Source organism: Convolutriloba macropyga, chromosome 5 (assembly GCF_964194025.1).
Source record: "Convolutriloba macropyga chromosome 5, txConMacr16.3, whole genome shotgun sequence".
Taxonomy (NCBI): domain Eukaryota; kingdom Metazoa; phylum Xenacoelomorpha; order Acoela; family Convolutidae; genus Convolutriloba; species Convolutriloba macropyga.
Window position 1 is genome coordinate 73248825 of NC_134472.1, and position 27595 is coordinate 73276419.

At 38.9% G+C, this 27595-nt stretch overlaps 1 protein-coding gene across 1 annotated transcript; it reads left to right on the forward strand.

The window, feature by feature from the left end:
- The first annotated feature begins 1380 nt into the window (after window positions 1-1380).
- Window positions 1381-27595, forward strand: LOC142339627 (putative E3 ubiquitin-protein ligase HERC1). The gene is made up of 5 exons (XM_075389808.1): window positions 1381-2198; window positions 5495-6391; window positions 7907-8050; window positions 13060-13305; window positions 15921-27595. Exons 1-5 carry the CDS (start codon window positions 1457-1459, stop codon window positions 27383-27385), a joined length of 13494 nt encoding a protein of 4497 aa, XP_075245923.1. The 5' UTR covers window positions 1381-1456; the 3' UTR covers window positions 27386-27595.

The window sequence follows — 27595 nt, forward strand, 5'->3', positions numbered from 1 at the left end:
CACTCTACTGCGTTTAGTACTAGGTTTACTACGATTTTTGGTTTTACCGATTTGGTTGTTCCGTTTTTGTATTGCTCCCATTTTGTTATTTTTTGGGCGATAGGAACAATAAATTGCAGTCATTTCTCAAGATATTTGTTTAATAGCCGCCGTCAGCCTCAATGGCTATTATTTAGGTGCTCTCCTTTTGTAAATTTGTATTATTTTTTGATCTCCTTTATCGTTTTACATAAGTTACGGTTTTTACGCTCAACTTCTGGCTTACTTCACTCACTGTTTCAGCTGAACCGATTTAAAATTCTTTCGCGTATTGAATTAGGTTATGTTGTGAATACGGTCAAAGTCAAAAGGGCAAAATCAAAAGAAGCTTGACTAACATATAAAGCCAGGTCATTAAGTCATAATGCATTAGGTTATTAAAGATCATTAAAGAGATTGCTAGGTGGCATTAGTATTTTGCTGAATGGCCTTCTATTTAGAAGCTGAATAAAGTGTTATTTTATAATTTAACCAAATATGCAGAATTTACACACCATATACGATCATTTTAACACTTAGAAAATTTTGTTCATTTTCTATCTCCTAATTTTTTCTGTTTCAATCCCAATGTGCGTTAGGCGCGTCAACGGTGGCTAATTTCCGGCAATCTGCCGGCTATGTTTTTGTAATTAGCTTTAAATATTAGTTTTATGTAGTGTTTTCTCAGATAATTGATTTTTTGCGCCTGTTTCGTTCTTTTCCGTTGCTCTCTGTGGTTTCTGTTGAATAGACAGTTCCTTATTTGAACAAAAATATTATCACATGAGCTCGAGGGTAATCATTTGGACTCAGCGACTTGTATATGATTTTTTTCCAAAAATGATATTTCATTTTTTTTGTTTTTCTTGCCGGCTAATTTTTCTGCAATTGTCTCTAGGTCGGTCATTATTGTATTGTCTATCATGTGATCGGTCATGTAGATTGAAGACTGTAGCAGATGGCGTTTTTAGAATATGGTTTAGTATTTAGATTAATTGACTTCATGTTTTGTTTTTAATGTTAGTCCGTTTGGCAGAATTTTTGTTGGATGTGAATTTTAAGTTTTCTTCATACAGCTCACAGGATGGGATTGTTCCTTTTTTGCAGAAATTGTGTGTTCGAGTAAATTGCCTCGGCTGTTTCTGAAAAATAATTATACATAAAAAAATTTTCGGAAATGTGCTGGCTATGGTTGAAGGTAAAATTTTTTGATAACTGCTTTTTAATTCCTCTTTGATTGATGTTTTCTTTGATTGTTTGATCAGTTGTGAGGTCAAACGCAATTTCAAAATATATAATGAGATACATTTTTTTTTTTCAATTCACATCAGTTTTTGTCACTTCAGACCACTTTCAATGCATCTTGGTCATTGATTGGTGTAACAGTTTCAGATAAGTTATTTCTCTGAAATGTAGGTTACGTTGACTCGTAATAGTCATGGAGGACAGGAGACTTTCCAACTTTCTATCCGTCGATTTCCTGAACTCAGAGGATGAACGGAAGCACGACGAGTACTGGGCCAGACTTAGACCGGTGGAAAATTCCACAAAATCTGTTGAGATCGACTACGACAGACTGTGTAATGAAACCAACCTACCAATTCCAGAACTCTTTGACAAACGACAGCCTGACTGTGCTTTTGGAGCTAACCAAGCCGTAACCAGAGAGAAAATTTGGCAGCTTATAACCAATCCTGATTTCATCAAATCTCAGATTAAAGACGGAACTGCCTCATTGAGGTTGAAAAATGACGTCATAGTTGCTTGTGATTACTTTTCACATTCTGACGAGGAAGATTTTTTAATAGCGAAATATGTGTTGCACAGAAGAACCCTAGCAGCAATTAATGCACTGTCCGCAAAATTTAGCCTCAGCTCCAAAACGAAATCAATCAATGATGCAGCAAATGTAGCCCTGATGCGCAAAATTGCCTCGGATCCCTTCAACCAGTCACTCCTATGCTCGGATACGGGTAGAGAACTTGATGGTAACTCAGCTCTGCTCCGCGTTGCTGTCAAATCATTTTTAGCTCTTCTTATGAGTTTACTGAGGCATGATATGAATGAGTTGTCTATTGGTGGAAGAAGTCAAAGCTACACTGGAGCGGGAGTTGAGGTCATGGAGGCTGCTTTGGAGGTCATTGGGTCGCTTCCTACAGGAGTATTTTCTGCATCTTCAGGTAACGGCTAAAATTTTGGAGATCTGTCTGTTTTAGATTTAAAGATCATATTTATTAATTGCTCTCAAACGAAGTTTGTAGCAATTATATTAGTCCTGTTGGTCTTTTTTTATGCGATTTTTCGCTTGACCAATTTTTCGTCTGACGCTTTTGACTTTTCGTCCTCAAAAACGGGATAAACAGGTAGCGCCCAGCGGGCATTAAGTGCTCTTAGAGCCTTTCAGGTCTGTTTCAGCTCAAACTGTTTTGGAGACTTATACTTATGGTGTGAAAGGCGGTTCTTATAGTTTGAGAACCCCTACTGACGAAGCCAACCGCTCGCCGGTCGTTTGAGAGCAATTCGTCCGACGTTAGTCGGTTATGTTTTACAATAACGATGATGGTATCAAGTGAAAATGTCTTTGAATTTCGTTGTTGCTGAGAAATTGACCGTTTTTCCGAAAGTCGTCCTTTTAGCTTGAGAATTTGGGAAAAATTGAAAAAAAAATTGATTTTTCATCCGAAATGAAAAGGCACTAGACGCTCTAGCTCTTTCTAAGATGCTTTCATACAATTTGCAGCGAATTCCGATTTCGAAAAGAGAAAGGCTTGTTGTGGTGCAGACTTGAGCTCTAATAGTAATGAAATAGACGACATTCCAAATTGCTTTTCCTGCATATCGTGCCTTTAATTTATTTCGAAATCTTTAATTAATTTCTTGCCTATCGTGCCTTAATTTCAAATTGTGGCTCAGTTTTTGTCTTTTTGACTAACCTGGTTTTATTGACAGACAATACATGTTTAGTGTCGCTGCATAGTGCAGAAAAACTGGCGGATTCAAGCCACAGTTATTGAATATAATAGCGCTGAAAAAAATATATCAATTTTCCATAAAGTTTGTGTAGCCCGCATTTTTTCTAATTTATCAAGTCAATCAATGCTGTTAAATGAAAGGTCGTAAATGCTTTTTTAACTTTGCATACTTCTATTTGGTTGAGTTGTTTATTATGCCGCTATAACAATTTGATGAAAACTTTTGCACTAATTCTTTTGTTTGACCACATTTTAGCTGTAATTTATTTTTTAATGTATATTATTAACTAGCAAAGTTCGTTTTAGTGTTAGTACAGGCTTCAGGGATTATTTGCTTATTGTTTTCAACCAAATAACTAAGTTGAATGATTTTCAGTTTCGGTTTTTTTTTGTTTTCCATTTGGGTTGCATGAGCCCCACTAGCAGTGGCGTATGTCGTTTTGGTCTCTTGATTCAAAATTTTGGGATTCCTACATGCTATATTTTATGTTTTGTCGATTCTTGCTTTTTTTAGAAAGTGGTATGTATTTTCTGGTGCTGCATTGTTTCTATTACTGAAAAATAAAGTATTAATTAATTGCTCTCACGAAGTTTGTAGTAATTATATTAGTTCTGTGGTCTTTTTATGCAATTTTTTCCTTGGTCGATTTTTCGTCTGACCCATTTGGCTTTTTTGAGTTGAACCATAGCTAGCTACTGACGAAACGAACCGCTTGCCGGTTGCTTGAGAGCAATTCGCCCGACGTTAGTCGGTTATGTTTTTGGCGTATGGTTCACCTAAGGAAGAAATCAATAAATCAATATTGAACAATAAAATATCTGAGCTAGAACAAGCACAACTCCGACGTAAAACGGGCACATACATCAAAATAGGAAAGCCATACAAAATAAGAATATTTTGTATGGCTTTCCTATTTTGGCGTATGGGCCCATTTTGCGTCGAAGTTGTGCTTGTTTTAGCTCAGGCATTTTGTTGTTCATTATCGATTTCTTCCTTAGGTGAAATTTCGAAGGAAACTGGAGATGGCGGTACCGTAGTATCATGGTCTGTATTCAGAAAATAGACCGTTTGTTCGAGACTTGATATATGAATTGACATTCGGCTCCATGTCCTGTTTTTTTCCCATCATCATTGCCTATATAATCATGCGTTTTGTTTCATAATGCTTTCTTGAACATGACTCCTGAAGTCTCGCGCGAGTCCTTTTTGTTTGTTTTCTATTTGGGTATTTTATAACTCCCGTCAATTTCGAGTTGTTGTTTTTTTTTATAAAGGTAGAAGAGTTGAAATTATCGTAAATGTTCAACACAAGCAAATTTGAATCGATTAAATCTCCTTCAATTAATTTCAAATAAATCTCCTTCAATTAATCCCTTCACGTTAAAATTCTCACTAAACTGTAGCTAGCAAATGACGCAGCCAACTGGTCACCGGTCGTTTTAGAGCAACTCGCCCAACGTTAGTCGGTTATGTTTAATATATTACTTAAGTTTAGTTTATAAAAACTAAAATTTTAACTAGTCTTAACTAATATTTTAATTGATATTTTAGCTTTCAGTAATAAAAACAATGCAGCACCAGAAAATACATAGCACTTTCTAACAGAAGCAAGAATTGACAAAATACAGCATGCAATTTAGGCAAAAAATAACAGCATGTAAATTCTGGAATCCCAAATGGTTTTGAATTAAGAAACCAAAACTACGTACCGCCACTGAGGCTGCTACTGAATTAAAAAATCTTTTAACGATATTTTTTCAGAAAGACTAGAACTAATATTTTAAAATTTATCATTAGAATTATTAAAAGATTTGGTGCACAATTATGCTACATTTGAATTTTTTAAAGCTGTATTTAGCAGTTTTTAATTTCGATGACGTTGATAATGTAAGAAAACTTTTAACGTATCGTCGCATTTTTTTCCTGTTTACTTTCTGATTTCATGATATTTGAAAAAAAAAATGAGTTGCCTATCTTAAGTAGCTGTAAGAAAACACAGATGCGTGAGTCTCCTTCTTCTTGTCTTTTTTGATTTAAAATTAAGAGTACTTTTTACTGCCCAAATGATCGAAAAGTTTATTTAATTGTAGTTTTCGTTCGTCGACTAGCTTTGTTCTGAAACCCAACGACGATCTTGTATTGCCACCCAATCTTTGTTCTGAAAATTGGTAAAACAGGAAGAGAAACCTACCTAAAATGTTGACTGAAAAAAAATGTTTTAAATCTAAAATTTCTTAGCAGCTATTTAAAAGAAAATCCTAATGTTGGTTGGGAAAACATTATTTGTACAAATATTTCATATTCTTTAGGATCTTCAAAAATCGTGTGAACTTAACTCTCAACGGTCAAACATTTGAGCATTATAGTGGAGTGATAATTTTATAAAGTGTGCCATAAAAGGAATCCATCCCATTGAAAAATACTGCTTTCCGTACATTAAGGTGCAAATAGACTTAAGGTAATTATGCAGGTGAAGGATTTTTTGGCTAACACATTTTTTTAGGACTACACAAATCCAGCCAAGACTGCTTAAAGGAAGTCAGCCAGTTTCTCAGAAAGTTCATTGACGTCACTGCAAAATCAGAACAAGCGAGTGAAATCTGTGAACATGCAATTGCAATGACTGTTGATATTCTAGTCAGCTTGGCGCTTCTTAAGTATTCTACAAATGAACTCCTGGAAATAATTCTGATGATTCTCAGCACTTCCGATGTTATCAGATCTGCAAAAATTGTCAAGTTGAGAATAGATAGAATTTGTAAACAGTACTATTCCACGTCACACGATGAAATTGTTCAGAGCCTCAGCAAAACAGAAGGGGCTACGATTACAGTCGAGTCAGCTGTTCAAGTCATTTTGCACTGCATGGCTTCCAAAGCGTTTAAACTGTCGCAACCGAGTTTGACGGCGCCCAAAATGAAGCAAAATTTATCAGTTTGGGGCAACGGGAAAGAAAGTGAGAATTTTACGGCAAATTTTGAAGCCCTCACTAACGGATGTCTCAGAGCCCATGCGGGAAATTCTATCAATTACTACATAGACTTTAGAGGACAATTATGGGTTGAGAGATTGGGCGACGAAGCGGAAGGCATTGTTGGTCCGGTCGAACCCAAGTCCAGTTTCAACCACATTTGCTTTCTTAAAGTGAGCTCGTCTTTAAACCAGGCTTCAGGAGACACTCTCTTTCTATCGACAACAGGCGATGTGTACAAGCTGTCAAATCAGACTATTTGGGAAGCGAAGTGCGACAATTTGATGTCTGTATTAAGTCCAAGTATCATTCGAGGCAACCTGGACAAGACTAGAGTGGTATCTATCTCAGCTGGGTTTAAGCACTGTGCTTGTGTCACAGAAAATGGTGCTTTGTTCACGTGGGGTGCTGGAAACATGGGTCAACTGGGTAAATTTTTTAATTTGAAGTTCTTGCGTAAACCTGCAAGAGAATTGAGTTTAAGCGCCAACTCGAGAGGGGATAGAGCCCAAAATTAATAATAGCTCGCCCAAAAAGTGGGGAGATGTATATAGAAGCTGAATAGATCGAGTGATAATGTATCAGAATGATTGCTTCAATTTTGAAGCTGAGCTACTATGTAACCCAATGGGAGGTGACTTAATTGATTAATTAATAGCCGCCCTCATCTTCTCAGCCGGCTATTATAGCGCTCCTTTTTTTTACTTCGCCAAACTTTTTTTCGCTTTACCCATTTTGCCACTTTTTCGACATTTTGCGTGAAATCTTTTTGACTTCTCTAGGCTAGTTTCACTCTTCTGTCATTCTGCTCAAAGTCCTTTTAAACAGCAGATGCTCAGCAAAGCAATTCAAAATGAAGAGAGTCAGTATTAAAAAAATCAAAGTCAGAATAGAAACGTGATAAACCCATAAAACCCATTTTTAGATGCCCGGTACTTGAACTTTGTTCTCATAAGTTTTAATTACTATCTATAATGCTTATTGGTATTGATACTAGACCCTGTAGCCTCTCACTGAGAGTCAGAAGTATGTTCAATTACGAAATGACATCAAAATAAATCGCACTTAATAATGTTTTTATACAAAAATCAATTTTTGTTGATATTTTCTTTTCTTGCAATCTCAATAGAGTTATGGGAATCAACGGTGGCTGTTTTCCGGCAATCTGCCGGGTATGTTTGATTATTCTCGATTCACTCAATGAGAGGGGAGTTGAACAAATGCCTGCGTAAACGAAAAAGACGAAAGCAATTGATGAAATTAAGAACAGGAGGGGGATGGAAAACTCAATTAGTAGACTTTTGATTTGAATTAGAACCACGTCAGCAATAAACTAAGCAATTTACAGTTCTAAACATTAAAAAACTCATAAGTGTTTGGCGGATAACGATTTCTTTGGAGCCAATCAGTGTTTACATCGTGCTCAGTTTTTGCTCATGCTATTGCACGGTTTGAAATTTAGTTTGACACTGAACAATGGCACCTATAATGAGGTGTAAAAACTTGTACAAAAACTTTATTACAATTTACGTTTGAAAACTTCATTACAATTTACGTTTTTGCGCTGCCACTACATTCTTTGGGTCCCGCTGAATTTTGATAATAAATTGTGATTTCATACAGGAAAAGAAAATTTTGTGAGCTACGTACTGTATATTATCTGTTTTGAGCACTTCTAATTTCGATGAAGTTGATAGTGTAAGGAAGTTTTTTTACTTATGTTCTCATGTTTTCGGTTAGTTTAGGAACTAATAGAAAATTAACTAACAAAGAATTCCCTACGCTATCAACGTCATCGAAATTAAAAGTGCTTAAAACAGTTAATATACAGTACAGAACTCACAAAATTTTCTAGTTACTCTTGTAGCTGACACTCCATTAAAGTGTAGGCAATGTTAATTATAGAACAGTTAATAATTTGAGTAAATTTTTTGTGGCATTTAGGACACGGAGACTCTTTGTCTTCTGCGGTTCCACAGCTGGTCGAGAGCTTGAGCATGATTGGCGATGTTTCCTGTGGGAAGCTGTGCACTTTTGTCACCTCAATTGATGCAAACAAAGTGTGGTCCTTCGGACGTCAGAGCAAAGGTCAGCGCAAATTACAATATCTGACTGTTCTTGTTGTTCGAAGTATGCGAACGGTTGAGTCTATCGTATAAAATTTGAGTGCAAATAATTTTGCTGTCCAAATTTGAGCTTGCAATCTATGGTAAAAATTTGCTTTGAAATTAGCTACTAGCTAATTAGAGGTGTCATTAATTGCTCTCTGACAAAATGGGGCCACAGAGTTCTAAGCCTCGGAGCAACTCTATTGGAGCTTTGCTAAACTTTAAGTGTCCTGTTCAGTGGAGCTGTCTCTAGAAAAGCTTGGCGAGGCAAATATTCATGGCTTGAAGGATTTTCCAAACCCGTTACTTCTATTTTCTGGCTCGGTTGCTAGCCCCCTATGCTTAAGCTAGCTAAAACCAAAGCCAATCTCTCGACTGTTGTTCGAGAGCAATTCGTTCGGTAGTAATTAGTTATTAATAGCTGTGATAGCGATAGCTGATTGGAGCTATAATTGGCGGTCTGTTGATTTTCTTAGTATCCGATGAATTTGGATTGTGTTGGTGCACTTTTATTATAGTTGCGAAGCTGAAAGCTGAGCTTCGCTATATTTCAGTGCTCTTGCTTTTTTCGATTCGAAGAGGAGTATTGTTGTTCACAGGTTTTTACAACTCGAATAGAATAATTGGCATTCTAGAGGATTTTTTTAGGTGAACCGCGTTTGTGTCATGACTTGAATTTTGACTTCTTTTTGGATTATTTACCTCTGTTTTTGAATGGTGACTTCTGTTTTCGGATATTGGACTTGAACAGTAGCTTTCTTTCTAATGTATGTTAATTGGGAACAGTGTGTATTATTCAAGGTCAAAAGGTCATTTTTCAAAAGTTTCCTGCCCAAAATAGTCTTAGCTCCCTATCTAAACTACACCAGCACCAGCCTCTACCCTTCACCAACCTAGCTGACTGTCACCCACTCATATATACCTACTCCCCTCTTCCGGCTCCCGCCCGCATCTACCCTCGCAAGCAAACTTAATATTGTGTTGGTATCTTTAAAAACTTCTTTAATTTCATTGAGCAAGATATGGAGTTTAGCGGTAGCTCAGGTTCTAGTGTATAGTTGTATAGTAATAAGGAATTGCTGTTAATTTTCAAGGTCGATAAGTCAATTTGAGATGATTTTTTTCCTCTTAGCCGCTCCTCCGTATCCAAATTACAAACCCCACCTACCTGCACCCTGCATACCTTACGCATGTACAATATACCTCATCTTTGAGTGGTTAAGGTCAGTGGTTGTTATCCGGGAGATCGCGGGATCAAACTTCTCTACTGCCGAATTTTTTGCACTCAAAAAGATTCTTAGCATAAAGCCCATTGCCTTCAATTGCCCCGCCTGTAGTGACTAGATTTTGATCATGGGTGACAGACGTCAATCTTTAAAATGATTATTTCACTTTAAAATTAACTATAATATTGGGTTTGTTCAGGGCAAATTGAACAAACCCAAACTGTTTAGGGCCAAAAGTTGTTGAATTTCCTTGTTGAAATTGTTTCATAGTTTTTAAGAAGAACCGGTAACCTTTTGAACTCCTTTCTGTATCCGTTTCCATCTGTCCTTTGGTGTGCTCATGCATTTCTTCCATGACGTTCAAAACTGGATGAACTGGTAAAACGATGTGAGCATTAAGTTGGCATAGTCTCTAAGCTGGCCTTAATAGTTTTTGAAGTTCTCAGCGTACCGAAGTTGCAGGAAATGCCGAAATACACAGGTTAATAAGACCTTTCCCGCATTTGCGTTTTTTGCGCTCCTGCATGTACATCTTTTTTCCTTCTAGTGTGATCTTTTTAATAGCCGCCCTCATCTTCTCAGCCGGCTATTATAGCGCTCCTATTTTTACTATTCAAAGAATTTGAATTGTATTGGGGCGCTGTCTTTTTTTACGACTCGAAGAGGAGTATTGGAGAAGTCCTTTTTTTTTAATCAATTTTATTGGACTGATTTTTAAAGCGGGAAATGAAACGCGTGAAAAAATATGGAGTGATTTTGGCGCTGAACAAAAATGAAGAGCGGAGTGAAAAGAGAGTGGTTTTTGTTCATACCGCTGTTTTTGAGAGAGCGAGAAATTGATGTGTGAAAAAATTTTCTCTAAGCGAGCGAAGTTTTTTTGTTCACATGCGGCATTTTAAAGCAATTTTTTTTTCATTTATTTTGGTTAAGAGGTTTGGTTATTGTTTTGTTTTGATTTTAGGCTGGTTTTGGTAGTGGTTTGAAGGTTTCTGGAAATTCATATTAATTTTATGATAATTCGGAGGTTTTTAATGTATTTTGCTGATTTTCGGGCTAATTTTTGCGTTTTTTTGACGATTATTTTGTTTTACTGGCTCAAATGGGTATTGAAGAAACCCCTTCTATTTGAGCAATTTTATGATAACAATTGGTTACAGATTTGTGGGTAAGAATCATTTTTTGTTGAGAAATATGACAAAAAAATGGCGAAAATTGGAACTTTTTTTCTTATTTTTTTTTGCAGTTTTTCGTTTATTTTACTGTTTTTATTTAAGTTTCTTCGCCTATTATGACTTGCCTATTGTTTTGCGAGCATCTGGATACCCTATTGGCTGAAGGGATTTTTTCTTTGGATTTATATGTTTTTGAAATATTAAAAAATTTAGTAACTTTTTCCCGTTTTTCAGTGAAAGTTGTTTTTAAGAGCATTTTTTTCATAATTTTAGCCTAAAGTATTTTTTCAAAATTCACGTAAGTTGTTTTTGTAAGTACTAGTTGTTTTGATGAAGTTATTTTGGCAGAGATAGTTTTTTCGGGATCTCAATTTATAACAAAATTGGATCAGAATTTTTATCATATTTTAACAGATTTGATTTTATCGTTTTTACTTTTTGTTTCATGACTTTGTTTCAAGATAATCATAAATCAGTGAAGGCACGTTTTGTTTGATGAGTAGTTGGATGGCGTTCAAATGGATTTTCACTTCGAGTCGTTTCCGGAATTCTTCCGGCTATGTTTTTTTTAAGATCTGTTCACACATTTTCATGATTTTTGAAGTCAAATTGGAGTGGTGATTCTGGTCACGCCGAAACAGGAAATGGAGCGAAAAAGCGAGTGGTTTTGCGGTGTGAATTTTTTTCGCTCTAATTTTAAAGTAGAGTGAGAAAACGGTGTTTGAACAAAAATTCGGTTTCTTGGTAGTGGTTTTTTGTTCACTTGCGGCAAATTCACTCTGATTTTTACTGTTTTTTCGATTTTTTGGATCGGATTTTTTTCTAAATAGTTTTCCCAATCCATTCACAGCTCATTCTGGACCGAGTTTTTTGTTAGAATCAAAATTACATATCTCACTAGTTGTTTTTTGTTCTCCCTAGCAGCATTTTGACATTGATTTTCTGTTTTTTTTTGTTTTTTTTTCATCTGATTTTTTTTTAGAAATGGTTTTCCCAATTCCCTCATTGTCCGTTCTAGTTCTAGTTGTTTGTTAAGTAAATGAAAATTCTTTGAATTGTACGTCAGGACTTGTCCTGCTATGTTTTTTACTTCGTCGAACTTTTTTTCGCTTTACCATTTTGCCGCTTTTTCGACATTTTGCGTGAAATCTTTTTTGACTTCTCTAGGCTAGTTTCTCTCTTCTCTCATTCTGCTAATAGTGATTTTGAACATCAGTTGCTCAGCAAAGCAATTCAAAATGAACAGAGTCAGTATAAAAAATTGAACTCAGAATTAGAAACGGGATAAGCCCCTAAAGTCCAATTTTAGATGCCCGCTATTTGAACGTCGTTCCTATACGTCCTATTAGTTACCATCTCTTATGCTTATTGGTATTGATAGTTGTCCCTGTAGCCTCTCTCTAAGAAACAGAAGTATGTTCAATTACGAAATGCCATCAAAATAAATCGGACTTAAAAAATGTTTATGTACAAAAATCTTTTTTTGTTTCAATACCTTCTATTCTTTCAATCCCAACCATGCTTATTGGAATCAACGGCGGCCATTTTCCGGCAATCTGCCGGGTATGTTTTAATAAAGCTTGCGCGTGGATTATTTGTTAGACTTTAGCAGTACAAAATTGGATTTTGGGACTTTCGCTTTAAGAACTTCGCTAAAACAGGGTGCTAAACTTCAAGTTTCTTTGTTTTTAGTTTCGGCATGAAATAAGTTTAAGTACTAAAACATCAGGAAGCCTCAGTGGATCTTGAGTTTTTATCATAATTCAGGTTTTTCAACTGTTTTTTGTTGTTTTTGCCTGCTTCTGCTGCGCCTTTTATGTGTCAAGGGAGATTTCTTTTAGTTATTGAGCTTCATGGTATCGCTTTCTTGCGTTTTCAATCGAAAATTGGGTTCTGATATCTGAGCCAAAAGTACGTATTTCTTTGTTTCATTGGCTCCTAATTTTAATTGACCGGCTGGCCAGGTCAGGGGGTTTCATTGTTTGCTATCCAGTTCTTTGGATTGAAATTGAGGACTTGTAATGTTATGATTCGTCTCAAGGTTTTTCACAACGATATGACTTCTTCGTCAGTTCAAATCAGCTTTTGTTTATTCATTTGTAGAAATTTTTGCTTGGTTTATGTGGAGGAGTTGAGTTCAGTTGAGTATATCTTAAACTAAATGAAGTTTATCCAAGGCCATCTTTACAGTACATAAGTCTAAAGCAATGACGGACATGACAATTTGTGTATAAACTTTCCTTTTTGAAAATTCTTAGGTATCATTCTTTTCGTTGTAATTTGAGGCTGCGTCTTTAAAGCTATCGCAGCTGTTTTTAATTTACGCTCTCCGATTTTACTAATTTTTGTTTGTTCAAGGGACCTTGTAATGGCATTAGCAACGGCGCTACAAAAAGTCAATCCGTATTGTCCACTCCAAAAAGACCCCGTCTTCATCGATTGCAAATTTATAGTAAAACTTTTAAATGGCGAGAAGCTCATGTGCTAGGGTCTGCTCGTAAGTGTCACAAAGTCAATTAAAAAATGGGGAAAAAAATTTAAAAAAATTAAAAAATCGATTAAAAAATTTCAAAGCTGTATTTTACTTTAAGGTTGCCTCGGACACCCGGACGTTCAGCATGACTCAATTGTGAATGAGCCAAAAGTGGTCAAAAAGCTGTGTGGACTCGAGATTAGAAAAATTGTCTGTAGTTTCACAGCCACTCTAGCTCTAACTGCTGAGTATGAAGTCATGTCTTGTGGAACTGGGGCTGCAACTGGTCATGGAGACCCAGAGAGAGTCTATCCCGTATTTCGCAATATTCAGTCATTGGCAGACATCGCTCACATATCTGCAGGTTGGTTCAAAAGAGATCAGCATCAGCATCGTTTTATGAGACGTGTTTAATTGCTCTCGAAGAAAATAGTTATTAAAAGGTGTGTGTCTTTTTTATGCAAAATTTTCGCTTGACATTTTTGATTAATTTCTTAGTCGCACTCGGGCTACACCCGTCACTGAAACAGGCTGCAATTGATTAGATCTCCGACTAACCGTTCGAGAGTAATTCTTTTGACATCAGTCGGTTATGTTTCTAAATTCCAGCGTGATAGCCACCACCGAGAAAACATGAGACAAATTAGTATTCTTTGCCTTAATGGGCTCAAGGTGCCTTGTGTGTGCTTTTGACATTCTTTATGCTAATAATCGGGCTACGTTTTGATCTGACAACTTTTTTGCGTTCATTCCTCTCGGAAAAACGTATTGGTATTGGAGAAATAAGCAGAAATGGCAAATTTTCAAAGTTTATCACCGATGGTTGATGTATTTCTAAACATAACACCAAATCCGTTCTTGAGGCTATCACAGTTTTCCAAAGTAATTTGATTCAACAAAAAAATGAAATTTTGTCTTTGTAAAAAAAAACAAAAATAGTTTTTCAAATACAATTTTTTCAAAGGTGTTTAGTACAAATCAACACTTCTCCGGCTATGACTATATCGATGTAATCTGACGAGTTCAGTGTTTAAATATTTAATATCACTTGAAATGGGTCCAAAAATGCTAAATATTTAATGTTGGAAACTTTGGCTTAAATTTTCTCAGTCTTTCTTAAATGAGAAAAAAAATTCTCAAAACCAAATAAGCAGTTTAGTAACCTGTGTAGGTTCCACTTAAAACTATTGAGTGTCATTTTCAAAAATACATTATCACCGTTTCCGGGGCGAGAAAATTAGCAGAAAATGATATTACAGCTTCCGCTAGAAACTTCGCAACTTTTTTAATAGCCGCAAAGAGATAGCTGTGGCTATTATTGGCCTTTTATTGGTTTTTCTTACAATTCAGTGAATTGGAGTTGTATTGGGGTGCTGCCTTTTTCCAAGATCTGTTCAAACATTTTAATGATTTTTGAAGTCAAATTGAAGTGATCATTTTGGTTACGCCGAAACAGGAAGTGAGTGACTTTTTCACTCACTTCCTGTTTCGGCGAGTGTTTTTCTTGGCGTGATTTTTTTTCACTCTCATTTTAAAGTAGAATGAGAAAACAGTGTTAGAACAAAGATTCGTTTTCTCGATTGTGGTTTTTTGTTCGCATGCGGCAATTTGACTTTGAATTTTGGTGTTTTTCTTTTTGATCGGATTTTCTAAATTGGTTTCCCAATCCATTCATAGTCCTTTTTTTAGTCAATGACAATTCTTTGAATTGTTTCACGACATGTCCTGCTAGTCATTTATCAAGTTTTAAATTCTGGTTGATTCTTAATGCTGAATTATTTAAATATACCAAAAAACTTCAAAACGTTAAGACCTAGGAACCGTTTAATCGGGCAGGTTATCAAATGAATGAAATTTGATCAGAAAGATGTTGATTTTTCTTAGCATGTATAGCTTTTAGTTCGTTTTCTAAGGGTTTTGGTAAGTTTTTGAGTATGTGATTCACAAGCTCAGAATAGCAAGTTTTTTATTTGTTGTGCATCAGCTGAACTGGAAGGAGCAGCATGGTACCCTTTTTAGATCGCATTCCGGAATTGTACATTCATATAAATGTGCAACGTCGCCATTTTTGATCTTTTGATGCTATTCTTGCAGTAGTTTTAACTGAGTTGTTTTTATGCACCTAAAATTTTAGAGCTCGATATAGGATTAAGTATAATGTAGTGTTAGGATTGGTTTTTGTTGTAGACGGAGCTTCTGTTCATCTTAGAAATTTTTCTGGCTCGTGGCTTACGCTTCTGGTTTTACTCCTATGTATTGAAAGGGGATGCACTAATAAATTTTAGACATCGAGACCATTTGCATCAGTTTTTCAGAATAAGAAGGAACTATTGCTAATGGATGTTGGTACTTAGGGTTTTAGTCTTCAAATCGAATCACTGAGAGAGGCGGTTCTTAGAATTTACCCCGCGCCTCATTTCGCCCGTAACCCTGCGCGCTCGACGCTCGCTTGATGGCTCATTCTCCCCGCTCACCCTCCCCTCCCCTCCGGTTTTGTTTTACTTTTGCAATCTCAATGAATGCGAATCTCGTCGATTATTGTACAGTCGTTACCCGTGTATTGGACTTATCTGCTGGCTTCTACTGCGAGAAAGAATCGTGTATAAACTGTCTTATTTTTAAAAACTTTTTTTTTCAGTTTTGATTCGTGCGGCTCTTTGCCATTATAGTTTCAGCCTACTGAGACTTGAACCTAAACCCTTGCCCAATTTCGGTATTTATATTATAATGGAGGATGAGGAAAGACGCACTCAAGTTACGCAAAATTATGCAAATATTTAATTTTTTAATTTTGAGTTAATGGAATTCCCAAGTTGTCATTTTTGAATTTTGAGGGTTTAGGTTGCTCAGGTTAAATATTCTCTTGCCAAAAACTTCACCAATTTTAGCGCATTTTTTTTGGTGATATTTCCTATAAATTTTTAACAAAATTGTGCATGGCAAATGGGACCGGCTTTATTTGATTACGGGTTGTTTGAGGAGCTGAGCATGTTGTGGCTGTGAACAAGACAGGTTTAACATTTGCGTGGGGTTCAAATCCTCTGGGACAATGCTTGAGCAGCTGGCAGTGTGATACCATTGTGGTTCCGACCATCGTACCCTGTGTCAAATCTCAAACTGTTCGACATGTCAGCGCTGGAACCTCACATAGCATTGCGTGCTATGAAATCTTAGACGATGACGATGAAGATGTAGTAATCAAACGGATGTTTGAGAACTCCTCAGGAACTGTTTGTGAGCAAGTGCTAACATTGCAAAAGATTTTAGAACACGTGTTGGCGACCACGCCATCGGTTAGTAATAGCAACCAATTCAATCAGAAATCATTTTCGGTTTTCACCGACTGTTTCAAGCTAATGTACTACCTGTTTTCCTCAGACAACGCAATACCATTTAAACACCAGCAGAAAGTGGAACTGAGAAATTTGCTGTTTAAATTTGTAGATATTTTCGAAGAGTCGCGTTCTGATTTCAAAGATTACCTCGATAGATTAGTGCTGTGCAGTTTTGAACAGCTCTTCGCTTCGATTGAGGACAAGTTTCAAATCTTATCTAATTGTTTGGACCGAGTTAAGCTGTCACGGAAAAGCAGCTCTGAGGATACGGGAGAGACAGCTATCAAGTTGAAACCGTCGGAATCCTTAAAATTGACAATGATAGTCGACAGTCTATTTAAAGATCGAATGTACATGCAAGATTATTTCAAAAATTGTCTAGAAGATGCCGTGAAATTGACGACGTCGGTCTTGCAGTCAGTTGTTGACGTGAGCAAAGAGGCGGCTGGTTACGGAGGCAGCCATGAAACATTTCAGAAGTTCACTCGGCAGAATTTAGCAAGGCTCAGTAAGGTGCTCACTATTAATTTACAGGCTGTCTGTAGCATTGGCGATCACGAGAATTTAGCTCTTCTTAACGAACACGTGAACTTCATTTTTCAGCTGCTGCAAAATTTGCCTTTAGACGCAACCCGTGATAAAGTTCTAGAAAATGTTTTCGAAATCGTGACCGATACATGTCACTGTTGTCTAGTTTTGTCGACCGAGTTCACAGACGTCGCCACAAATTTGACCAAAGTTTTGAAAGTTTGCTCAGCTTGGATGAATAATTTGTCCTCTTCGGAAAATTTTGAAAGTTCTTGTCTGTTGAAATTGGTGGAGACATTGCAACTCACTGCCGCTTTTTACCTTGGAGTCGTAACCTGTTGCACGCGCTCAACAGCTCAGAATTCTGCGAGCACAACTGAAAAGCTGGGAAGAAAAAGCAAATTTTCATCTGAGTCGAGCTTACAAAACGTATTTAACGCAATTGTACACTCACAGATTTTTGATCTCACAGAAAAAGAAAACGTCCTGGACGAAGATCATAGAAAGATAAAGTCAGCTCTTGAATACATGAAGTCTTGTTTGAGTGGATTCAAAGCTACCTCAAGTGGCGATTCCTCAGAAGTGTTTTTGGACTCATCTGAAAATTCCCAAAACTCGGTTACAATCTCTGCTGAGATGACAAATGCATTCGGAGCGTTTTACGAGCACATGATGCAACATGCTATTCAACTTAGTTGGAGGTCGTCGACAATTTTGGAAGACGAGCATCTTAATTTGATGTCTAAAATATACTTGGCGACCTTGGTTCATTTCAGTCGTTTAGAATCAACTGATAAAGCAAGTCCAGAAGTATTACAATTGGTGTACAAGGAGGTATTCAGTGCTAGAATGAAGTTGTTGCAATTGAACGCGGTTAACATTATGCCCGACGAAAGCATCGGTAATGATGACAACAATTTGGAGCTTAAGAATGAATCTTTGTCTAATCCTGTCAGAAGCGAAACCTTCAAAAAGGCAGTCTGTCTCATCACAAATGTCTGTATATCAATGGTTACTTCGCTACGCATGAGATCGGTAGAGAAAAGTGGATCCAAGACTTTTGTCAAGGGCATCTGCGGATTGCTGCAAAATATCACAGCAGAAATAGTGGACAATCAAAGTGATATATCAAACAACGTCATTGAAGAAATTGATGCGTTGACTCAGATGCTGGAAACTGAAAGGACGAAAAGTGAAACAGAACTTAAAAAACTGCGTGAAGCAAAGCTTCGGATTCAGTTTGTCTTAGCAACTTCAAAAGCAGAACAGGCTAAACGGGAAACGTTGCTTAAAATGAGTTCCTTTTTTGTCCGAGGCATGTGTGTAAACTCTCTTTCCGGCGAATTACCCAATAGTGACGCAGCTATTATGTCACCCGAAGTGCGGAAGAATATCAGTCGTGAAAAACTTGAAATTGCAGAATCGAGCTTGACTGCTGATCTTACGCAGAAAGAAAAACTGAGCTTTCTGAGGGTTTTGATTGGCCTGGACTGCTTATCAACCCCTGAAGTTCTAGCAAGCGATAAAGTGTGGACGGCTTTTGTTTGTGAAATGCGAGATAAATTTGACGTGTCAACAGCGTTCTTTCCGAAAGAGTTTTACGACCCAATTATGGCCTCACCTTTAGCGTTTTCCTGGGCTTTTCGATCTATAGTGTTGAATGCGAAAGCCTTGAGCGACGTAAAGTTGAAAAAGTTTGTGTGGAAGTCAGTACTGGATAAACTAGAAATGTTTGCAACTCTCAAGATCGAAGGATTCAATCATGACTCAGATCCGGATGACGTAATCAATAGATTTTTGGTTACTGAGGCGAAACAAAGCACCTTAGTTAGGTTTAACAACGATGCAATGATGGCGCAAGACCTAACAAGCACAATTTATATGGTCTTTCAGCTTATTTCGGTCGATGGATTAGCAGAAGGCGAGATTGCTGAAAAATTGATAAAAGAACTGCTAAGGTTAGTAGATTGCTCGGCTGATGAAAGTAGGTTGCTGTACACGGTGGAAGTTGCTTTCAAAATTATGGTTCTGACAACTGTTAAAGAGCTCCTGTCACGATTCTCGGCAGAATTTTCAGAAGATGTGAAAATTTCAGTCATTTCACGCTTGATGAGCTGCATCAATGCGCAAACATGGATTTGGCCGAAGTTCACGTCACTGAGGAAACTGCTCAAGAAAAAGTCAGAATGGCTCGATATCCCCGAATGCGGTTTCAAACCAGCACTCCAAACGAACAACAAATGCTCTTTAACTGATGATCGACGCGAAATTACACGTACTAACCCGAGTATCGCTTACTACATGGTGAACTGTCCGATGTCTTTCGGATGTTTTTCATGGCAAATTGAAGTGGTGGACGAACGTAACTCTGGAACCGAGTCGCTGAGTCTTGGAATTGCCCAAAAGCCGAAGTTCAAAATGTCTGCGGAGGAAGGGCAATTGGAAGGGCTCTCCTGGTTGTATAGAAGTTTTACTGGAAATTTAGTTCCGTTGAGTGTATCTGCTTCTGGACATTTACAGCCCTATGGAAAAGGAGATATCATAACGCTGGTTTTCCACGTCGATTCTCGATCACTGTACATTCGTAAGAACTACGACCCGTTTCAACTTGCATTTGAAGAAGTCAAAACTTCTGTTCCACTTTATCCCGTTGTGGTTTTTCACACCACGCACACTTGTCGACAGAAATTGAAGCTGAACCATCTACACTTTTGTCAGATTTGCCCGCTCAGCGAGCCAGTGTTCCAGCAGTGCAAAGCAGGGTTGGCGTCCGATGCTTGTGCTTCAGTTGAAGCTATCAGAGGTTTGATAACGACACTACATGTTAATTCAGAATGGACAGCATCTATTGAGACGCAGCTTATTCAGCCTTTTAAATCAATCGATGACAGTAAAGCGATGCCGATTTATAAATTGATTCACAGTCCTCTCTGGAGCAGCTTAGTTGTCCTGGGAGGTATTGACGATTCCTTCTTCGTTGGTCGATCCTGCTTTGACAAACATAATTTAAGTTCAAGAGACGCGAGCAGTAGGATGCTAGTGTCTGGTGGCTCAAGAAATGCACACAATTTTGAAGTGTCCGCCAGTTCGATCACAGAAAACAAAGTCACATTGGAACTCAAAACAGTGACCAAATGTACTCTTGACCTTGGCTCTTTAGGGTTCAGCACGGAATCGGCATCTTTCGTTGTTAGGAAATTAAGCCCGGATATTTTGAGTTTTCTATTAGAGATGTGCGATTTTGAGGGCCATGGAATTTTTAATTATCCGCAGTGTGATAACTCGAAGATGAAACCCAAAGTGGGTTCTGGTTTGACTCAAGTTCTGGATCCTGAGATTTCTTCGGCGGTGCAAGATGCAATAAACGTAATTGATGCAGCATCAGGAATTGATAAACCTGAGGACGGCAGTTTTGAAATGAGTGCCGAAGATTCGTTTTCCTTAATTTGCCTCAAAACTGTTGCGATGAAAGCTCTACATAATAGTCTTATTATGCTTCATAATCACGACTTGCTTACAACAGATTCCGGGTATCGCGAATTTCTGTCCAAAGTGATGAAAAGTTGTCTGAACTCTGACTCCATCCCCTCGCCTGCTGCTAAAAACTTTAACTTGCCCACGATAAGCCACGTGTTGTTGAAGAAAACGTTCAAACAATATTTCAATCGTGTTTTGAATGATAAAAATTTTGGCCCTGTATTGTCTGATTCGTCGATGCGATTTGTACCAGGAATTCAACCAAGTCTACCAGGGTTCGAAAACAGCTCTTTGAGCAGCTTTTGGAATCCAGTTGGTCCGGACATTAGCGCCAATGGGAATCCGCGCTATGTTCGATTCCCGCCGTTGCCACGAGCACCAACAACGGGTGAACAGCAACCTAACAACTCGATGATGTCATCGTATATTAACGACACAGATATCATGTATACGTTGACCCAAATGGGTTTCAGTGCCAACAGAATTCGAGCCGCAATGCGCTCATTGCCTATCATTGGTTCCCGAGCAATTTCGAGATCTGTAAAACTTAACGCAATTATAACATGGCTTCTCGAAAATCAAGAATCGTCCGAACAAGATGCGAGCGAGAGCACGATTTTACCGCAATCGACGTCAAGAGAGGGTGCTAATAACAGCCGTAGAAGCTTAGCTCGAGGACTGCCGAGTTTGGATGACCTTTTTGCTGATGGAAGTGAAGACTCAGAATTAGTTCAAGAGTTGTTATCGCCTTGGACTTGGACTGATCCTTGGAGTCTCAATCCGGCAGCTTTGGGATTGCCTTCCGCGAGCTCTGATGCTGCAATTAGAGCGAGTAACGACAATCGAATGTCAAATGAATTGAGGCGTCGGAGAGTTCGAATTGTGCACGACGTTGATAGAGGACCGCAACCATCATCAACCAATCGCCCGAGTGAAAACTCGACTTTTGAGTCATTAGAGTCAATGCTGGTGCGTACGGCAACTACCCCATTTTCTGAAATACCACGACCTAGGTTTAGTGGGGAGCCTTCTTTCTTCGACGAAATGATTCAACAAGAATCCGACCAAACTCTGAGGGAAGATGCTAACTTCCTGGAGCAGTTGCAAAGAAGTCGCATGCAGCAACAGGAAACTGAAGAATCGTCTTCATTCAATCGTCAGTTTGCGTCAACATCACAAGAAGAGACGTCGTCAGTTGTGGCTTCGGGATCCGTCGCATTCTGTGAGTTCTGCGAGCAAAGAGTGGATAATTTTTTTGAACATGCAGTGTCTTATCACGGTTGTAAAAGTGTTCAAGAATGCTTACTTTACAGTTCAAATGGCAAATGTACCGGAGGCAGATGTATCGATACGTGCGGACGTTTGCGGCGCTCTAAAATACAAGGGAAGTATTGGTTCGCGTTTTGCACGAGATGTAAGCTGAACGGTCCTGCTGTAAATAGTTTAACTCCTTTTCCGTTACCAGCACAAAGTCCAGAAAACTCGCCCACCTCATCAGCTCCGCCAGAATTTAACAGATGCAACTCAATATCCTCGAAAATAGCTGTTTGCAGACGGGAAATCGGTCTGTCGCCTAAGCGTCGGCACGCGGATCCGGTTGTCGTGCAGGGTGCAGATAGATTGGGATTTAGAGAGTTCTTTGGAAGGCCCGTTAGTGAAACGCCTAAGAGAAACGCTGTTACAGTCAGACGTTCTCCAAGCATTGATGACCCCAACACGTATTTTGACACATGCGATGTTCGCGATATCTTCAAACTGTTCGCAGATAGAGTGAAAATTGCTCTAGTGCTGAGAGTCATACTGTCATGCGTAGATGGTGCAAAGAATTCTCGATCAAATATTCGATCAGACATAACAAACTCCACTCAGTTGAATGATGTTACCTTTTCAAGTTACTATGAGGAGATGTTGAACCAACCTAAAACTCTCTGGAGCTATTTAGCTCTAGTGTCTGGAAAAGTTCCAATTGACATATCTGCGAGGTCCGGAACTGATTTTGCTGAAATTGTCTCTCCTGAAAAGACAGTTGAATACATCGGCAATCTATGCAAATCTTCAGTTGACCTCTATCATTACTTCTTTACTAAGTTGTCTGAAACCTTGATGGATTTAGCTGTCAACATCAATCATCTACCGTCAAATGTTGAAATGGCTAAGAAAGTCATTCTGGTGTTAAAGTCAAGCTGGGACAAAGGCTCGTCACATCGCACAGATATCACAGCACTTTTGGACAAATTGGCAGCGAACCTGTTGTCCTCAAGGTTTCCATCCGAACACAAAAAATGGGCTCTGGAAGAGTTCGTCAATTGCTTACGGTTCCTGAAAGCCTCAAAATCGAACGAGGTATCGGAAAACTTACATGTAGATATAAATTGTGACCTGCCAAAATTGGATTCGTATCTGTTCAAGTTTCACCGGAAAGCTATCGGAGAGGTAGTTATATCAACAGAAGATACTAACAGCTGCTCGATCTATACAACGGGAACTGCTTCGGAAGCTAGCTCGATTAAAGTTCACAAGTTGATGATAAAACATGAAGAAACGGGATGTGCAACAGGCCTGCATAAAATATTCCATGTCGAAGATCTGCCAAAAGACGTAAAAATCAACCACCTTTGTTGCAGTGTAAACCAAAATTTTATCGGAGCGTCTTTTGCTAAAACTCTTCTCATTGGACTGGATTCTAGTACATACATGCTTAAAAAGTCATTTGATCATGTTATAACTTGTGTAGCGTTCCCAGAGGAAAAGGATTTCATGGAAGGTTCAGCTGGAATTAAAAATGCCAAAATTTATGTTGGTCTAGAAACTGGTGGAGTATTTGAAGTTGACATTTTTGGAACTTCGGTAGCATCTGCCAGGCGTATTTCCGAGTTCTCGCACCCGCAAGCTGTCACTCATATCGTTTGCAGAGGTCAGGCGATCCCGTTTTTGGTTGCTTACAATGACGGAAAAGTAGTCGCAAAAGTTAAGCAATCTGATACTTCAGAGCGCGGTGCTGACACCATCTTAGTACTCGAGGATTCAACAAATTCTCCAGTCGAGTATCTCAGGTGGTCCCCAATTAACTTGGTCTTAGCATGGTGCATTGGGCCAAAGTTCTGTTCCAGTGTCTTTTTCGGCGGAGAATTTTGTCAGACTGAACGAATTGAACTTGATCAAGAGATCTCGGCTTTCGAATGGAATCCAAATTATCAATCATGCGACACCTTATCAGAAATAGATGTTGAGCTTACATCCGAGTCTAAATCTCATAAAAGAACGGAAGCATTCGTTTGTTCCATTGGGCAATCAACCGGAGAAACCAGCTTGTGGAAAGTTCTGCTGTGTTTGCCTAAAGATAAACGCAAACGGCTCCTCAAAGCGCCGAAAAGGGAACAGGAAAATCAAAACCGTTGGGATGAAGATGATGTCTTTAAAACTGACTCTACCGATTCTAGTGAATCCGAACATGAAACAGGGACCTCGAGAAGACCACAACTTAAATTAATCCAGAAGTCAGCCACCAAATTATTTTCATTTTTTGGTCATAACGAAAAGATTTCAGCTCTTTCTTTCGATTCATACGGAGCCTTTTTGGCAACTGGCTGTCGTGCTGGAGTTGTCAATGTCTATTCAATGTATGATCGAACTTTAATTCAAACCTTGACGTATAAAAATCCGATTATCAAATTTCACTGGCTTAACGATGGCCTAATGCTTCTGGAGAAAGACACGAATGAAGTAAACTGTGTCCGCTTTTCTAATGAAATGTTCAAGAATGAATTGCGAGATTTTTGTTTTGCTAGAGAAGTTTTGTCCAGGAACGGAATTCAACGCTGCTCGGAACTGATATACTTCCAAACGTTTATTGCTGGACTAAAACAGACAGTGTGCCATCAGAAAAAATCCGAAACCTCTGCTGTCAACCAAGGAGATAGATTGGTCTATTCCGGTTACCTCAAATTACTTGTTAGCATTTCATGTCAGTTAGGCTTAGACCAAGCCTGGTGCTACAAAAACAGCGGGGTTGACTTGACATCCAGAAAATTACCCGTTCCCGAATGGGAATGGCTGAGAGAATATCGCCGGTTGCTCGAACGTAGTAAATCTTTGTCCAGATTTGAGCTGGATTCGGAATGCAAATTCACGTGGAAAATGGATAAGGAAATAGTAGACTGGTTTGCAAGTAAACAACAGGATTGGCAATTTGGAGGAGAATGCGAACTTTATATGTGGGGAAGCTCAAACTTTGGACAACTTGTGGACATCCCAGATCCAGTGGAAACAGACCCACTTCTCGTGGATTCTAACCTGCCTGTGAAATCGCCTTTAACAGATGTAATCCAGGTCATATGCGGGCAAAATTGTACCTTCGTTATTCATAACGATGGGTCAGTCTCGGGTTGTGGCGAGGGAACAAGTGGGCGCCTTGGAGTCGGCGTTTCTGAAGACACCCGAACGTTGACACCCTTGACTACGTTCTCAGGATTCGTTGTTACAAAACTGGCTACCTCGTCTGGATCGGATGGTCATTCACTGGCGCTTCTCGAATCTGGTGAAGTGTATAGTTGGGGTGACGGTGATTATGGTCGATTAGGACACGGCAACTCTGATCGTCACAGGGTTCCAAAACTTATCGAGGCACTTCTGAGAGAGGAAGCAGTTGATATAAGTTGCGGATGGAAGCACAGTGCAGTAGTAACAAGTGATGGAAAGTTGTTCACATTCGGCAATGGCGACTACGGAAGACTGGGAACTGGGCAGAAGACGAACAGAAAATTCCCGGAAAGAATTATGGGAGAGTTACGAACTGAGAACGTCACAGCTGTTTCCTGTGGAGTTAACCATACGGTATGTATCGGAGCTAATGGAAACAAAGTGTGGGCTTTTGGCGATGGTGAAAACGGGAAGCTGGGAGTGGGAATGCCAACCAATACTCATTTAAGTCCAAGACTGGTTAAGTTGCCTTTCACGTCATGTAAAAAAGCCCTATGTGGCCAGCAATTTACAGTGTTTTTATCTGAAAGTGGACGCTTGTATGTATGTGGCTCAACAAAGTTTAGTGGAATCCGAATATCACGAGACCGAATGATCACAGCTCCAGAAGAGGTGACAGAACTCTCACATAACTTTATAGAAGACATTGCTGTAGGACCGGAGTTTATCCTGGCTATGTCGGCTACCGGCCAGCTATTTGGTTGGGGAACTAACAGTGCTGGGCAGCTGGGAAGGACCTTGCCAGAGTTCATAAAATACCCGACAATTATACAAGGCGTACCTCCGGGAGTCCGGCAAATAAGTGCTGGAAGATCGCACAGTGCAGCTTGGACAGCAGTACCATCGCCAAAATCTGCTACCAATGGTCGATGTTCATTCCAGCCAATGCTGGGAAACCCAAAAGCAATACCTGAAAAATATGGAGAGTTGGCGCACTGCACAATACCAGCAATTCGAGGCCGCTTAGACCACTTGAACGAATTTACTCAGATGGTGCATAATTCATGGAAACTCGTGGAACTGCGACCTTGTCATGATTTCGCGCTTTTCTCGTATGCCCTGGACAGCAAGCGACTAGATAGTTTAAGAGCATTGGTATCTCCCAGACTGGTCAATATGCTTCTGAACAAGTGTTTAAGCAGAACCTCAGTGCAGTCAGCACAACACGGACCGCAAGTATTTGTTCGGAGACTTGAAACATGCACAGATGGCGTAAAATGTAGCTCTGTGTATGAACAACTTAGTAAACAAGTGCTATCATTCAACTTGGAACAACTCAGACTGCCATCACGTGCATGGAAAGTAACCCTGATAGGCGAAGGAGCTGACGACGCAGGTGGAGTATTTGACGAAATTATGGGCGAAATGATCCGAGAGATCCAACAGAAGTCAATATGCAAGATCCTTATTCCGACGCCTAATGCACTCGCTGATAGCGGAAATAACCGAGACGCTTTCCTGCTAAACCCTTCAGCTATTACATCGCAACAACTGGATCATTTGAAGTTCTTAGGAATTATATTTGGCATCGCTATGCGAACTCGAAAACCAATTGAGGTATCGTTAGCTCCTATGATGTGGAAATTAATATCTGGCTGTCAAGTTACACTTGAAGATCTAGAGGAAATTGATTACGGTTACGTGTCCATTCTTAATAATGTACTAGCGTTAGATCGTAGCGTCATAAACGACGAAAACTGTAAAGATTTGATGCCGTTTAATTTGAATGAATGTCAAAGCTCTACAGGGGAGTCGGTTCCTCTATCAAAACGCAAACTTAAATCACAGCCGTGGGTTCCCGTGACTTTGGAAACGCGTGAACAGTACGTTTCGAGTGTGATCAACTATCGTCTGAACGAGTTCGAGAAGCAAGTTGAAAAATTGCGTGAAGGTATAGGGTGTATTGTTCCATTGCCAATTTTATCTTTAATGACACCCAAGGCTTTGGAGGAGCTTGTATGTGGATCCAAAACTGTAGATATTGACACTTTGAAGAAGTGCGTAAAGTATAGAGGCTGTGATGAAAATCATGCTGTTATTAAGTGGTTCTGGGATGTCCTGAAGTCTTTCGAGGATGAAGAGAAGGTTCTTTTCCTGCGATTTGTATCTGGACGCTCTCGATTACCGGCGAACATCAATGACATTTCTCAAAGATTTGTTGTCTATTTCGCTAACGACAAGATTGACGGGCTCCCAACAGCTCAAACTTGCTTCTTTCAAATAAGATTAGCAGGCTATTCAAGTGAGAAAATTTTGAAGGAAAAACTTTTGTATGCAATTCGAAATTGTCAAACAATTGATATGGACAACCACATGTTAAACAGAGATCCAATGCGGAGGGTTCTGAGAGCCGCCGCGATGGGAAATGCGTTGTTTAACTTTGACATAAATAATGACAACATATTTGAACTTGAACAGTTTCCACTGCCCGCTGCGACCGAGGCATCTTCAAATTTGTCAGTGCCTAGTCCCCAACCGATGAATCTCAGCTCGGATAATGACGAATCGAATCCCGCTATGCCATCAACGGCCGAGTTATTCAACCCGCCTGAGCTTGAGCCTACTTCTACTGCCCGACTGAGGCCGTCGTTTCACCAGTACCAGTCGTTACCTTCAGAAGAGTGACGAAATAGTAAAACAAAAAAAACTTTTGAAAAACTTTAAGTAGATAGAAAAAATATTACCTGAAATAGAGTACTGGCATTTATTTTCAGTTAGTAATCGTTAGTTAATGTATTTGATCAAGTTTAGTGGTTATCAAATGGAGGTTCGTTTGTATCATGGAAATAAATGACATATATATTCCAAATTTCAAATTTAACTTTTCATATAATG

What these genes read in the sequence shown, in the direction of transcription:
- LOC142339627 (XM_075389808.1), top strand. Translation starts at nt 1,457, where the DNA reads ATGGAGGACAGGAGACTTTCCAACTTTCTATCCGTCGATTTCCTGAAC. An exon ending in AGTATTTTCTGCATCTTCAG is followed by an intron (nt 2,199 to 5,494) that starts GTAACGGCTAAA and finishes ACATTTTTTTAG; the next exon opens with GACTACACAAATCCAGCCAA. An exon ending in CATCGCTCACATATCTGCAG is followed by an intron (nt 13,306 to 15,920) that starts GTTGGTTCAAAA and finishes GGGTTGTTTGAG; the next exon opens with GAGCTGAGCATGTTGTGGCT.